The following is a 13,659-nucleotide window of genomic DNA, read 5'->3' as shown; positions in this document are numbered from 1 at the left end:
TTACCAATTGAAGCCAAACTCCAGCTCACACTTTATAAGCAGTTACAGCAGTTTTTCTTCCTTTTGGGATAAAGGTTTTACATGAATAAATAAAAACTGATCGTTTTAATCACCCTGCCAGCTTTAAGTGGCTTGTCTCATTCATGTAAACTGATACTTTCTGCTGGAGAGCTGTGAAAAACAACAGACAAACTGGCTGGATTACCTGATGAAAATAGAAGAAAGAAAGCCTAAAAAAAGGAAAATAATACAGCCATCACATCTAAGAATTGGTAAACTGCAATATAATATATTTTTTCTTTTAGGTTTAAACTGCTTTAAATTCAGGTACTTACTGTACATTGCGTGCATTAAAAAGATTTTATGTAATATTGATTACAGAGTTGCAATAATGTGTCCCTTGTAGTGTCCCTTGTGTCCCCTGTATCTCTGTATCATTTTATAATTACTGTTTGCTGTACAATGTTAATGGTAATGGAAAAAAATCCCTCTGTAATTATTCATATTGAAATCATGTCAACCTGAAAGGCCAAGTGTTCAGTGACTCTTGATTGCTGTAAAGATGTTTTATTTAAGAGCATTTTAGTCCAATTACCAATCCATAAAACTCGTACGCTTTTAAAAGATTATAGAGAAGTATCATTAACTGAACTTCTTTTACCAACTAAATGAAAACTGCTGTTGTTTCCTTTTTATCTTTCTATTAATTAGTCTGTTAAAGATTATTTTTTGGAGCAATGTGTGACACTTTCCACTTTCTACACACACACACATCACTTGTGTAACAATGCTCACTGTAACTGAAATGTGCAGGTTTACTAATGCATTATCATAGTTAAACTTTATTGCAAGAAGTTCAATTGTTCTGCCACAAGATGGAGCTTTATGAACTTTGATTAATCATCAATTAAGAGGATTGCATTTTGGGAGTTGTGGTTCCAGCTAGAAAGAACTCCAATGTTAAACCAACCCAAAAGAACTTCTAAGACCAGCCTGCTTTTGTATGGGAGGGGTTGTATAAATTTGAAAACCAGGAAGCCAGAGGGGCGTCTGGGAAAGGAGACTGGTGTGTGAAGATGAGCAGGCCCTGTCAGGGAGAGAGACAGGGAGAAAGATCAAGGAGAAGACTGTGCTTTACAGTAGAGACAGTGCCTGTCAGCTCTGGAGAACTGGTGAAGCTGCTGCCATCTGTCAAGACAAGTCTTCATCCATCTCACCGTGTGCACGAGCCAGCGATCATCCTGAGGCCTACTGCTGGAGACCCAGACCTGCTGATTTCTGCTGTGACGCTGCTGAGTCTATTTAAAGGCTGTGGCTGCATCACAGAGGTACACCTGGAATCATTTCATCTCAAATGGGGCCCACGTTCATCACCGAAGGAGAACTGCTGCTACAAATATTGTGCCCGTTGGTGATTGGAATATTAATCCTTTGTGTCACACTGTAGTGAAATCCATTGTAAGACAAACTGCACTATCCCTCTTAACGGCACCACCAACTATCCTTTGATGTTCTGCAACAATCCTGCTGTTTAGAATTTTAAACCTGAACATCCGAGATACATCTCATAATATATACCTGATAATTTACCCCTTGCTGGACACTTAGTGCCCTTATTACAGAAAACATTTTCTTTATTTCTTAAATTTCTTCAAGAGCTCCAACGTGCCTGGCTGAAGATTTACTTTGAAGACTGCCTAAGGGCGCTTGTTACCCTGTTTAGTCAAGAGTTTATACTTATTTTACCGTCATTGCATTGTAGCCTAGGCCCTAGCCTTCTCACTGTAAGTGACTTTAGGCGACTTAGTCATGGTTCTATTGATAACGAATTCACCTTATGTTGTTCATTTCCAGTGGAGAAAGCTACAGTTTATGCAGCTTTATCAAAACCTAAGGGGGCACTCCTACTGCGTTGATTGATATTTGAAACTGTATATGCTAAAACGTGTCCTGAATTGTGATTTCCTGTTATTTTTGACTACTCATATTCCTAATATAATTTGTTATCATACTTATCATACTATCATACTATCATACATACATACAAATTTGTGTCTGTTGACGGGTATACCCAAGGTGTCAAAAGTACAGAGGTTTTTGTAGAGGTCAAGGTATAAACAGAGGACCCAATTTAACCAGCGGCTCCTGCGGGGGTAGCGCTACACTTTTTGCCCCTGGTAAACTGATTTATGTCTTAAAATAGTAATGGGTAATACCCCATAGCAATGACCTCTAAAGAAGTTGCTGGAAATGTTGGATTCTACTACATTTTTGACCCGCCTTTTAGGTAGACCTAACAATACATCAACAAGTGAATAAATAGTTTTTAAATAAAAATAGGCCCTGGAGAAAAGTGTTTGAGAAGTAGACTGGACAACAATGAAGACAACAGTTTAATAACAGTGGAATTGTGAAAGAATATAATAAGATGAATAGGACTGAGGTTTGTTCTCTTGTTCGCCAGTGAAAGACCTTCCCTGAAATGCATTGGACAAGTGGAGAATGACGCTGTAAGTAGCAATAAAACAATAACCAATGCAGTAGATGTTCCCCCCAATAGGTTGACTGACTGCAATATTCCAACCTCTAATTAACCATTGGCCAATAGGTAGATTCAATCACAGAGTTTACTAGTGGTCGAGTTCTTAAAATTCAGTGGTGGAGCACTCATCCTTCAAGTAAAGCTCAGTGTAATCCACAGGGGTAAAGGTTATCTTCGCAAAGTGTCCCAACTAGTGAAATGTTCGATTGGTTTCCTTTAAATAAAGCTCTACCAAGAGCAGTAGTTTCCCAGCTAATGTGACCAAAGTTCAACACATGCAAGGAAGGCCAAAGGCCATTTAGCACACTTTTGTTCAGGAAATGCCCTGAAATATATAGTTAGTGATCTGATGGCAGTTCCTGCAGGCTGGGTGGAGGCAGAAAATAATGAGGGGTAGGCAGCACTTCCTCCTCCTTGTGTTGCACTCTGGCCCCCAGTCAGATATTCTCTCTCTCTCTCTCTCTCTCTCTGCTGGCTAAAGGCTACATACCTCAGCTAAGCAGTTGCTGAAGAAGCTTCCTCCTTTTATGTGTCCCCTTAGTTTTTCCTTTCACTCACTGCCTGTTCTTCCTCTGCCCACTCAGTCTTCCTCCTGCCTGCACCAAACGTGGGGCTAGGTTTTTCTGGCCACCACTGTGGACAGTTAAAATCCTCTCCCTTTCCTTCTGCTGATGTAAAGAAAAAACGGGTGAAGCGCCTCTAAGTGCAGTACGTTTAATTAGGTCAAGGCACACAAGTAAATGGCAACTTACAGGAAAGAGGATAACAATCGGCTCAATGCTGAGTCAAATGGTGAGCTGTCCGTAAAGCCAATGCCGAGAGGGAGGATGAGATGAAAGAGTCCTTTCCGGTAAATGGAGATGGAGGACAGGAAGATGTCGGCTACTGTCTTCTGGGACCGGCTCGTTCTCTTGTGGCAGGCTGGGACGCAGCGTCAACCGCGTGACGTCAGCAGGGTCAAGGAGTACACGATGCGTTTCAGAGCATGCACCAAGCTCATGGGGAGCATGCGCGCTCTTTTCTTAAGTGTTCAAGGTTGTGTTCAAGTTGAACACTTGAGAAAAGAGCGCACATTGACAATTTTTCATCACAATTATAAGCAAATAAAAATTTGCAGTCTATGTACCTTTGACTAAAGTGCTAACTGACCAATACCGGTAGTATGAAATATTTAGTCAGGGCTGAAATCCAAACCAAATTACAGTATTATGGCATCAATAGATGGGATGAACCTGTGACTGATCTCCTCTTTGCAATGTTTACAATATCTAAACCCAACCATCAAAATTACCATATAATTTTGAAAGCCTTTATTTCATATTTTAAATCTGCATCATTCATTAAAATAATATTGATCATTCTGCCTTGAGGGTCCATGATCAGGCATGTTCTGTAGTAGGGTGAAGTAGGAAGCTACAACTGGCCATTCAACACATAATTACACAGCCACTGCTGTCACCTTCAGGAAACCTTCCCTAAGAAAAGCCATGTAACCATCAGAATTGGCTTCAAGGAGGCTGCAAGAGATCAGCAGCACAGGAATGAAACAAAGGATAGCAAAATGATAAAATATAATTTATTTATTCAATTTTGAATTTGATGTAAAATATGAATTTAGGGTAAAATATGAATTTATGCTAAGTTAAAAGCAAACCTTATAATGCAATATTTTTGTTGAAAAAATGTTTCCGAATGATTCAATTATGAATGAGCTTGCAGTTGTAGGTGAAACTTCAGTTTATTGCAGGTGTAAGTACATCAGGAGACAGTAATACCTCTGTGTCAGATAGCACATATGCCTTCAACAAAAATGTAGTTTGCTCCCTTTAATGCAAGTTGAGCATGGGCAACCTCTTTTGTTACTGTTCAGTTTGCTGGATGGTGGAAGTGGCCAGAACATGGGTGCTCCTTGACCTAAGTTATTGACAACTAGTGAAGAAGCTGAAAGGGACTTGTACCAAACCAGTGTACTCAAGAATTGAGTAAACACACATACTAGATACCTAAATGTTGTCTATATTGTAGAAACTGACTGTTCACAGAAATTTATGGTAATGGCAACACATACTGTATGATTAAGGTCATGTACTTCTTCAGGCAGAAGAGAAGAGTGCTCTGTTTATCCACAAGGCACTTTCCAGTAGCAATATATCAGATATTTACTGACCAGTGAATGCCCACGGAGCAATTGATATTGTTTGGTCACACTGCAATCCCCAAATGTCCCTGCAGATATCCAGTTACTAGTATGAGAATGTTCCAGGAGCTGACAAAGGAGACACCCCCTGAAAGGAAACACCTACCTGGACAGGTACCTCTCCCTAATACTATCTCTACTTTCTCCTATACAGAAGGGCTCTGTCCCTATCTTACTCCCACACAGTGGACACACCGAATGATGCAGAATGTCCTATTTATAAAATTATTCTGAGTGAAGATGGTTGCCAGGAATTTAGTATCCAATAAGATTGCTGTCCTCCCCTAGATGGCTGCCTAGAGCCCATAGCTGGGGGCAATTAGTCTTCAATAGGCTCCTGCCAGCCTGAAGAAATGGCACTGTGTCACTTGCAGGTTGGAGGATATACTGCAGCCTCCACCTGCCTACAGACCTAATACTGTGTAAAAAAAAATACATGTAATATTAGATTGGAAGTATAATGAGTTGCTATAATATGCAAAGAATGGTTTTCGAGTTTACACCTAATCAGATCAGATCAGTTAGAACATAAAATATGGATGCTTTATGTTGCTTCACTTTGCCCATTTCTCTCTTTATTGTTCCTGAAGACTCAACTGGGCCAGTTTACTAAAGCCTTTCTCCAGCCAAAACTGTTTTAGTTTTTGATGGAATAAGTAATAGACAGACCCTCTGTCAAGTATTTATTGCCATCTGTGTCTCCACTAGGGAGATTTCCCCTCAAATCCTTTACACAAGTACGTTGTAGAAGAAATTAGAGTGTGAGTATCACCAGGACAGGAAGACACCGAAATCAATAAAAACCTGACAGAGACCTCCCATTTTATACACTGTATTAAATATTAAATATATCTACTTTTGTTGCTCTCTTTGTCCCCATCAGAAAATTCTCCTGTTACTTCCTGCCCTTGGGGCGCCCTGTCACTGGGACAGGAAATGGAGGTAATTCTCTGCAAGAACACAGACAGCAATACCTGTACCTTAGAGAGATTCTAATGCACCATAGTCCTGTACAAAACTAAAACTTTTGGTTTGATTTTTGCTTTTACCAACAGAAAGTAATCAGGTTGAACATTTAGGCTGGCCATACACTGTTCCTGATGAACAGCCTGAAATTTGCTTTGTGGGGGACCCTATCGGCCCCATCCTGTACAACATCCTTTCATTGAAAAGCAAAGGAGCTGGGTAGAAAATTGTTGGTAAATTAAAGGCTGAATCCAGTCAGATGCAGCCACTGCTTGGGTATTCTGACAACTGCTGCCACTAGCTGTCATAATATAATAGCCCCGATGGGCGATTCATCTTTCCATGCTGTATAAACAATAAAAACCTAATAGTGTATAGGCACTTTTAATTTCAAGGGAAATTTTAACAAATAATCTGATTTGTTAGTGTGAGCAACTTTACTTTTGCCTTCATTTTCTGTTTTTAAGTCTAATGCACAAAAATAAATAGCAGCAATAGGCTGTCTGTATTGTATACTGTAATTATTTGGAGTACAGACATTGCATGCGTTGTTATTCAGGATAACATGCTAGCTCTAGATAACTAGTGATTTTCCATCTGCCAAGAAGCAGCATGCCGAGATATGGAGTCTCATAGTAGCTGCAGAACCATATGTCGTCTAACACTGTATTAAGAGATCTCATCATTCAACCATACCTTGTGCATATTAAAAAATCAGACACAATACACTCATTTTACATTGGCTTGTATTCACTGCAAATAACCAATTAAGTTTAAGGGAATAATTAATAAAAACATTTCACCTGAATCCACCTGGGTGTTTGTGGTAAGCAGGGGGCCACAATTTCAGAAAATCATCCTTTAACGTGGTATAAAACCCAAATGCAAGCATTTATTATATTGAAGTTTGCCTATTCTTAGCTGTGATGGCTGCATTCATTTTCTTTTCTTTGATTGGGCTTTTTTTTCTCTATTTTCACCTAGTGATCCTGCCAGTAAGTTTTTGTTTTTTTTGTTTCAAAGGAACAAGCTGTTCTGCAGAAGAAGCAGTTACAGGGTAGAGACAAACCATTTACCACCGACAGGGGTGCTTCAATTATCAGCTTTTATTTATTTATATAACATTTTTATCCCAAAAGAAAAACTGTTTGCTGTAACTGCTTATGAAGTGTGAACTGAAGTTTGGCTTCAATTTGTTAGTGTATATAAATCTGTTAGTAAATCTGCCCCCCTGTGCTTCTCCATCCAGATTGGAGGCAGAAAATGTGTTACTGACCAGATCACCAGGTGAAAACAGAGGGGGGGAGCTAAAAAAAAAAAAAAAGAAAACTAATGCAACCACCACATCTAATGATTGGTAAGCTGTAATATTTTACATTTTTGATTTTGGGTTTAACCTACCTAGCGGTATTCCCGAGCGTGGCTCGGGGTTAGATTTTAGAGCCAAAAGCGGTAACCCCGAGCCACACTCGGGGTACCGCTAGGAAGATCGCTGGATCCTGAAAGAGTTTTTACTTACCTTTTCTCCGGGATCCAGCGAAGAATGCGGGCGGTGTGCGGCGGCGGAGCTCTCTCCCGATCGTCTGCGAGCCCCGGCTTCCGTCTCTGGCGACGTGACGTCCGCCGGGGGGTGGAACCGGCGGCAAATTCAAATGTAAAACACACCAAACACACTGATATCATTCAAAATAAAATAAAATCACATTACATTGCCCCCCAGTGCCCTTTCCTGTAGTTTTACTGTACTTTTTATTTAAATATATGTATATATTTATATATATATATATATATATATATATATATATATATATATATACACACATGTATATATATATATATACAGTATATATATATATATATATATATATATATATATATATACGTAATTCTTGTGAATGAGCAGCCCAAACCAACTGTATACATTATATAAATATATATATATATATATATATATATATACGTATATATATATATATATATATATATATATATATATATATATATATATATATATAATATATGTATACATAATATATGTATACATACATATATATATATATATATATAATATATATAATAAATGTATACAGTTGGTTTGGGCTGCTCATTCACAAGAATTACATGCAAAATAATGGTACCGCTTTCAGCACCTAAAATCCAAAACAATCATACTGCCAGGGAGGTTAAGCCTGCTACTAATAAAATATAATTGACTATGTAAAATATGTTTGAAAAAGCAGACTTTTGTAATGCTCCTGTATAGATTTATTGCACAGAAAAATTTATTTTGTGGTCAGGCTACTTGTTTTGTACAATCAGGTAACTATAAGAGAAATCAGTGAGGTTTAATAGCTTCATTTTGTACTGACAAGCATAAACATTTTTTATTACAGTTTAATAAAATGACTATGTAAAAAAATATAAAAATGATTTATTATACCATAGTGAGATACATTGTCTATTGTCCAGCCTAAGGTACATCAGCATACCCAATGTCAGTCTGGTATAAGACACATGGTAAATTGATCTGCCCTGAGCTGTATTATATGCGGAGACATAATTTGGTTCTTTGCAGATTGGTAATGTGAGAAGCTGTTTTTGATAGCAACATATTTAAAGGATTGCCTGCAAGATTTACCTGCATGTAGAGATGTAGGGGTTAATTAGTGTTGGGAATTAGTTTAAAGGTTAGGGTGTTTAACTGATAGTGTTACAATTTGGGTTAATCTTAAAGTGACACTAAAAAATATCCTTATTTACCAAAAATACTCCATACACATTTACTACTTAATTGCCTTGTAATCTATTTTTCATGAAATAGTTTCTTACGGTGTTTTTCTACCTCCTTTTAGTGCCTTCTGCGAGCTCTGAACCTCTCCTTTTCCCCTTCACTTCCATTAGTTTCCCCTTCACCTCCATTCATTTGAAATGAGCAGTGTACATTAAGCCTTGTACACATCATTAGAAAATCAGACGAACCGTCGTTAGACTTTTTTCCAAATGTTTGTACAATGTTGAAAACTAGAATGCAATTAATCATAAGAATATTCTTGAATGACAAAGGAACACTTCTTACATATGTAGCTACGTCTTGGTCATTTCATATTTTTTTTTTTAAGTGCAAATACTGTAAAAAATAAATGAAAATGGGTTGCTCTGGTAACTAATGAGAACAATTTTCCATCATGTCCCTTCAAAAATTTTCATCTAAACAGTCCACATTAGTTCTCGAAAGCAGTATACTAACAAACAGAAAATCAAATAATTGTTCCAAATACGGAGATTTTTAACTGATTTTCTATAAAGATGTAGTAGACTTTAGGTGTGGTCATGTGAACTGCTTTAAAACACTATAAATTCCATAGTCCCCAGTCCCTGCAGATTTGGGACTTGGGACTTTGAGGGCTCGTTCACACCAACATCCGCGCTGGTGAAATTGTGTGCTTTGGAGAGAACAGTGCTGATGTGCTGCTTTTGCTTGTTAGAATTTTATTGAAACTGATTTTCATTCTGTTCTGTTCGTTCTAGCAGGGTTGTGATGCAGTGGCTTGCATGCAATACTTATTTTCATTGCACACTGCTCAATTACAGTTATGTGAACTCACCTTTTAGCAAACAAGGAAAATTGCCTTGTCTTTGCTTTGGAACTGTGCTGGGCTTAGGAGGTGCTTAAAGCAGGCCATACAAGGAGCACAGTTCTTTCCTACAACCATGGCAGTGTTGACAGGGGAATCCCTCCCACTGAGCCGTTGTATTCTCCAGGGATGGAAGCCATCTCCACCAGGAAAAGACAGTGATTATTGCTAGCAGCTATACCAGCCACTAGCGATAATCACATGTAAAATCCAGCAGGCTGGTTGTATGCAAGTTGATTGATTGGTACATTCAGCCTGCCTATGCATGGTTCCCATCTCGGCTGGTTCCTGCTGAACCAGCCAAGATTTGAACCATCTATGGCTGGTTTTATCCTTATAGCTGCCATTTTCAACTCCAGAGTTGCTAGGGGTTCCTAGAGCCGATTGATTGACCTTTTATTTAATGGTTATTGATTTCCTATTTGATGATAACTGTATTGTTCTGGGGCCAACGGCACTACAGCCAGCTGTAGGACACCAATAATCTTTTTAGCTGTCTGTGAGGGTGGTATTCTGACTATCACAGTAAGGTGAGCATTATTTTCTCTGGTCACCAATGTAAGGGGGATTTTCCCCAATGGTCCACAATGAATTGGTTTTATCAGGGGTTCCCTGAGACCTTAATATTTCATGGGTTCCTCCAGGATAAAGGTGGAGAAAAGCTGCCTTTTCTCATAGTAAAACATTATGATTTCAACTTGCAGGCCTGAAAGCCCCATGTTGAAGACTACTGATGCTGGATACCTGGCAGAGCAGGTGTAATGCTGAGGTTATGTCTACCCAACATGAATTATGTGTCCACCCTACATAATAATAATAATGCAGTATTTTCTTGTATTTTATCATAGTGAAGCCTAGTACAACTGATGAGAATATCAGACAGACAATTGATTGTCCTTTTTTTTTTTTTTTTCATGCTAGTCTCATATCGAAAACCAATAGGCTACTAAAGTAATGAAAATTCTCATAGGACAGAATACAACTTCGGAAGTGATGTCATGTATTCTTTCCTTTCCGAGTTTGCGCAGACTTGGTCACACAATTTTTTCCCTACAAATACTATACTAATTATAAAAATATGGGACAATCGCTACAAATGTGTGTTTGTTTGTTTTTTTTTATATTTTCATCATGTGTATGGGCCTTAAGAGCCGGTCCACACTAGCGCGACTTGTCAGGCGACTTGTCAGCCTGACAAGTCGTGCTCCCTCGCGGTCCATTGACCGCTACAGGACCTTTCTAATAGGAGCGACACACTTAGAAAAAGGGTTCTGTACTACTTTGGGGCGACCTCGGAACAACTTGCATAGACTTCCATTATGTGAAGTCCTTGCAAGTCACTCCGAAGTCATGGTGCATGGTAATGCACAAGTCGCCCCCGAAGTAGTAAGGAGTCGTGTCGCCTTAGTGTGAACCGACTCTAAGGGTGTCTACCTAATAAAAATACAATGTCCCTCCCCTCTCTGGTCAGTTTTAAATCTATCTCTGGTTCTTGTCCATTCTGTGATGCTACTTAAGGCGGAGTTTCAGTCTGGAGCAAAAAAAAATTAAAAGTCAGCAGCTATAAATACTGTGGCTGCTAACTTTTAATATAAGGACACTTACCTGTCCACAGATCCCGCGATGTCGGCAACCCAAGTCGATTTGTCCATTGGCTTCCGGTGCAAGCACCGGCATTGCAAGTGGGGAAACAGGCAGTAAAGCCTTCAGGCTTCACAGCCGGTTTCCTACTGCGCATGCACGAGTTGAGCTGTGCTTTTTGAATGGTCTTGCCATCTTCTAGGACACACACAGGTTCCTGAAGGCAGTGGGGGGGAAGGAGGAGCTGCCAGACATGACGTAGATCGCTGTGCGGCAATCTTACTAGGGAGTGGGTATCTTCCAAAACCAGGTACCAGCTCCCCCCCTCCCCCCCAAAAAGTGGCAAATGTGACAGGGGAAGAGGGGAGGGTGCAAACAAGCGGAGCCTCCCCTTTTGGGTGGAGCTCCGCTTTAAAGTGTTGTTTTTAGAGTGAAATAAGCAGATTCAGTGTTAGCGCAAAGGAAAATAATTATTGTGAACTTTATTTCTCCAGCTTCGATCTGGAAACCAGAGACAATATATTTGTATGTAAAATATGACAGGCAAGTATTGTCTAGCCACCTTTTTAAAACAAAACCAACACATATAGGACAAGATCTCAACATATATGAGCAGATTTTAAAAGTGAAATTCACGTTTTCTTTCTTTATATTGACATTGCCATGTAATCTTAGGAGTTCTATGAAACTGCACACACTGCTTTCTGCCATGACACTACAGATTATTACTCAGTCAGCATGACCATGACGGGAGTAAAGTTTGCGTTGCATTGAAAGTGTAACCTGTGCAGATTGAAACTACAACTAGGAACCAGGTTGAAAACATATGTCACTTAGTCTAATAACAGAAGTGATTCATGTTCAAGCATTCATGCAATGTTGGTGACAGATTCTTCTTAAAACTATTAGCCCAATCTTAATTTTTTTTACAATAGATATTTATTTTGACACATTCTAGTTAATATTTATACAACTTTATAGTCAGGTGCATGAGTGGTTCCTTTCACTTAAAGTATATGTCCAGCCCAAATTTTATTTTTTTGGTTTTGGATAGCGTAGGGAAATATTAGAACCCCATCCAGTTTTTTTATTTTTATTGCTGTCTGCCCCTAATGGGTTTCTGATCCTTTCCCACTGCATACAAAACTACAAAAAAAACTTTTGGCTTGACACGCATTTTAAGTAGTTTGAGAATTGAATTTGCCCTTTAAACAAATAGGGAACAGTATTATTTACCAGATTTGTGTGTGTGGTCAATTTCATTTAAAAACATTTTAAATATATATTACATATTATTTATATATACTATTATTATTATTATTAAATATTATTATTTCTTCTTACTACAGTAAAACTACAATGCTTTTTTTTCTCGAAAGTAAAGACCTTGGCTTACCTGTCAAGTGACACAGTGGTCAGGGTGAAACTAGAGGCATACATGGTGAGGTATATGAAGAAGTGCACAGCTTTGCACATGAAGGGGCCAAATACCCAACTGTCTAGAATGTAGATGGTGGCTTGAAATGGCACGCAGAAAATAATGAAGCACAGATCTGCTACGCCTAAGTTCAGGATAAAGAGATTTGTGGTGTTATTTATCTTTCCATTCCTCAGCAGTACTGCCAGCACCAGACTATTGCCCACTGTACCTACTAGGAAAATGAGGGAGTAGAGCACCGGGATGAGAATAGACTCCGGATGATAACTGTCTGAAGAGGCGATCAAGATCGAGACATTCATTTTCACTGTCTTTTCTGCAGTCCCGTGTTCAGGAAATAATTCTATATTTCACATTACAACATCAAAATTGATTGATCCCTTTCATTCATCAAGTCAGCCTTTTCTGGCAGAAGATTAGACCAAGTGGTTGCTGATTAGTTGATATTGCAGAGTGGTGCAGATTACAGAAAATTGTTCATAAAGTAAAGTTCCTCATTAGCCAACTTCTTCTTGGAGCTTCTCAGTAGCAGCATCTCCTTACATTTTGGAATAAGAACAATTGTTATGTAGGACCTCTGTGACCACAGGAAAGAATTAATATTGCTTACTTCGTTCCAGTAATCCTGTATCTGTTGATGGATAACGTAAGGTTTTGAGCATCTCCTCAGAATTTGTAAAAAATTTTAAGCCCTCCTCTCTTTCATTCGTAAGTTAGCAAACAAACAACATAATATAGAAAAAGTCTACTTTGTTTTTTGTCCAGGAAAAAAAGTGAATTATTTTGTTCCAGGTCTGTATGTGCCGCACAGTTTGTCTAATATGTTCTGTGCTGAACCTACTGCTTCTTATCTGGAGTATGTGGGATTTGAGCACCTCTTCCTCTTAAGAGCCTTCTTTCATGCTTATGGCACCCCCTCCCCCGCAATCCGCCTATCGTGGTCATTTTACTAGCTCACTCAAGAAAACTTTAGCACTGACTGGTTCTCCATGGATAACAGGGGCACATAAACACAGACATGGTTAAAAAAACTTTGCTCGCTGAGCTCCCCCTCCCCATGTGCAGGCTGCTGATGAGAGCATTACGAATATTTCTGAGAATAAATAGATCAGAAGCATTCCGTTTCCAAGGAGATAAAAAGGTAAAAAAAAAAGAGTGATGGTGTCCATAGTAACTAAACCCCCTGATCTGTTTATTAGGCAGGCATCAGTCAGTGGCGGGAGGAGCGTGTCATGTCTGTGGAACTACTAATTTTGCAAACCTAGTGAAGGGTGGGCAAATAATAGCAAGACAGTAGAAT

General features: G+C 38.9%; 1 protein-coding gene across 1 annotated transcript in view; it reads right to left on the bottom strand.

Annotated features, from left to right (window-relative positions):
- GALR2 (galanin receptor 2) overlaps window positions 1-13,063 on the bottom strand; it is a 73,083-nt gene extending 60,020 nt beyond the window's left edge. The window contains exon 1 of the mRNA XM_082272638.1: window positions 12,318-13,063. Within this exon, the coding sequence (XP_082128764.1) occupies window positions 12,318-12,661 (344 nt within the window). The 5' untranslated portion in view covers window positions 12,662-13,063. The remainder of the gene's footprint in view (window positions 1-12,317) is intronic.
- Between the last annotated feature and the right edge of the window lie 596 nt (window positions 13,064-13,659).

Source organism: Pelophylax lessonae (genome assembly GCF_965119305.1).
Source record: "Pelophylax lessonae genome assembly, chromosome: 11".
Classification (NCBI taxonomy): Eukaryota; Metazoa; Chordata; class Amphibia; order Anura; family Ranidae; genus Pelophylax; species Pelophylax lessonae.
This window is presented reverse-complemented; position numbering and strand designations above follow the sequence as displayed.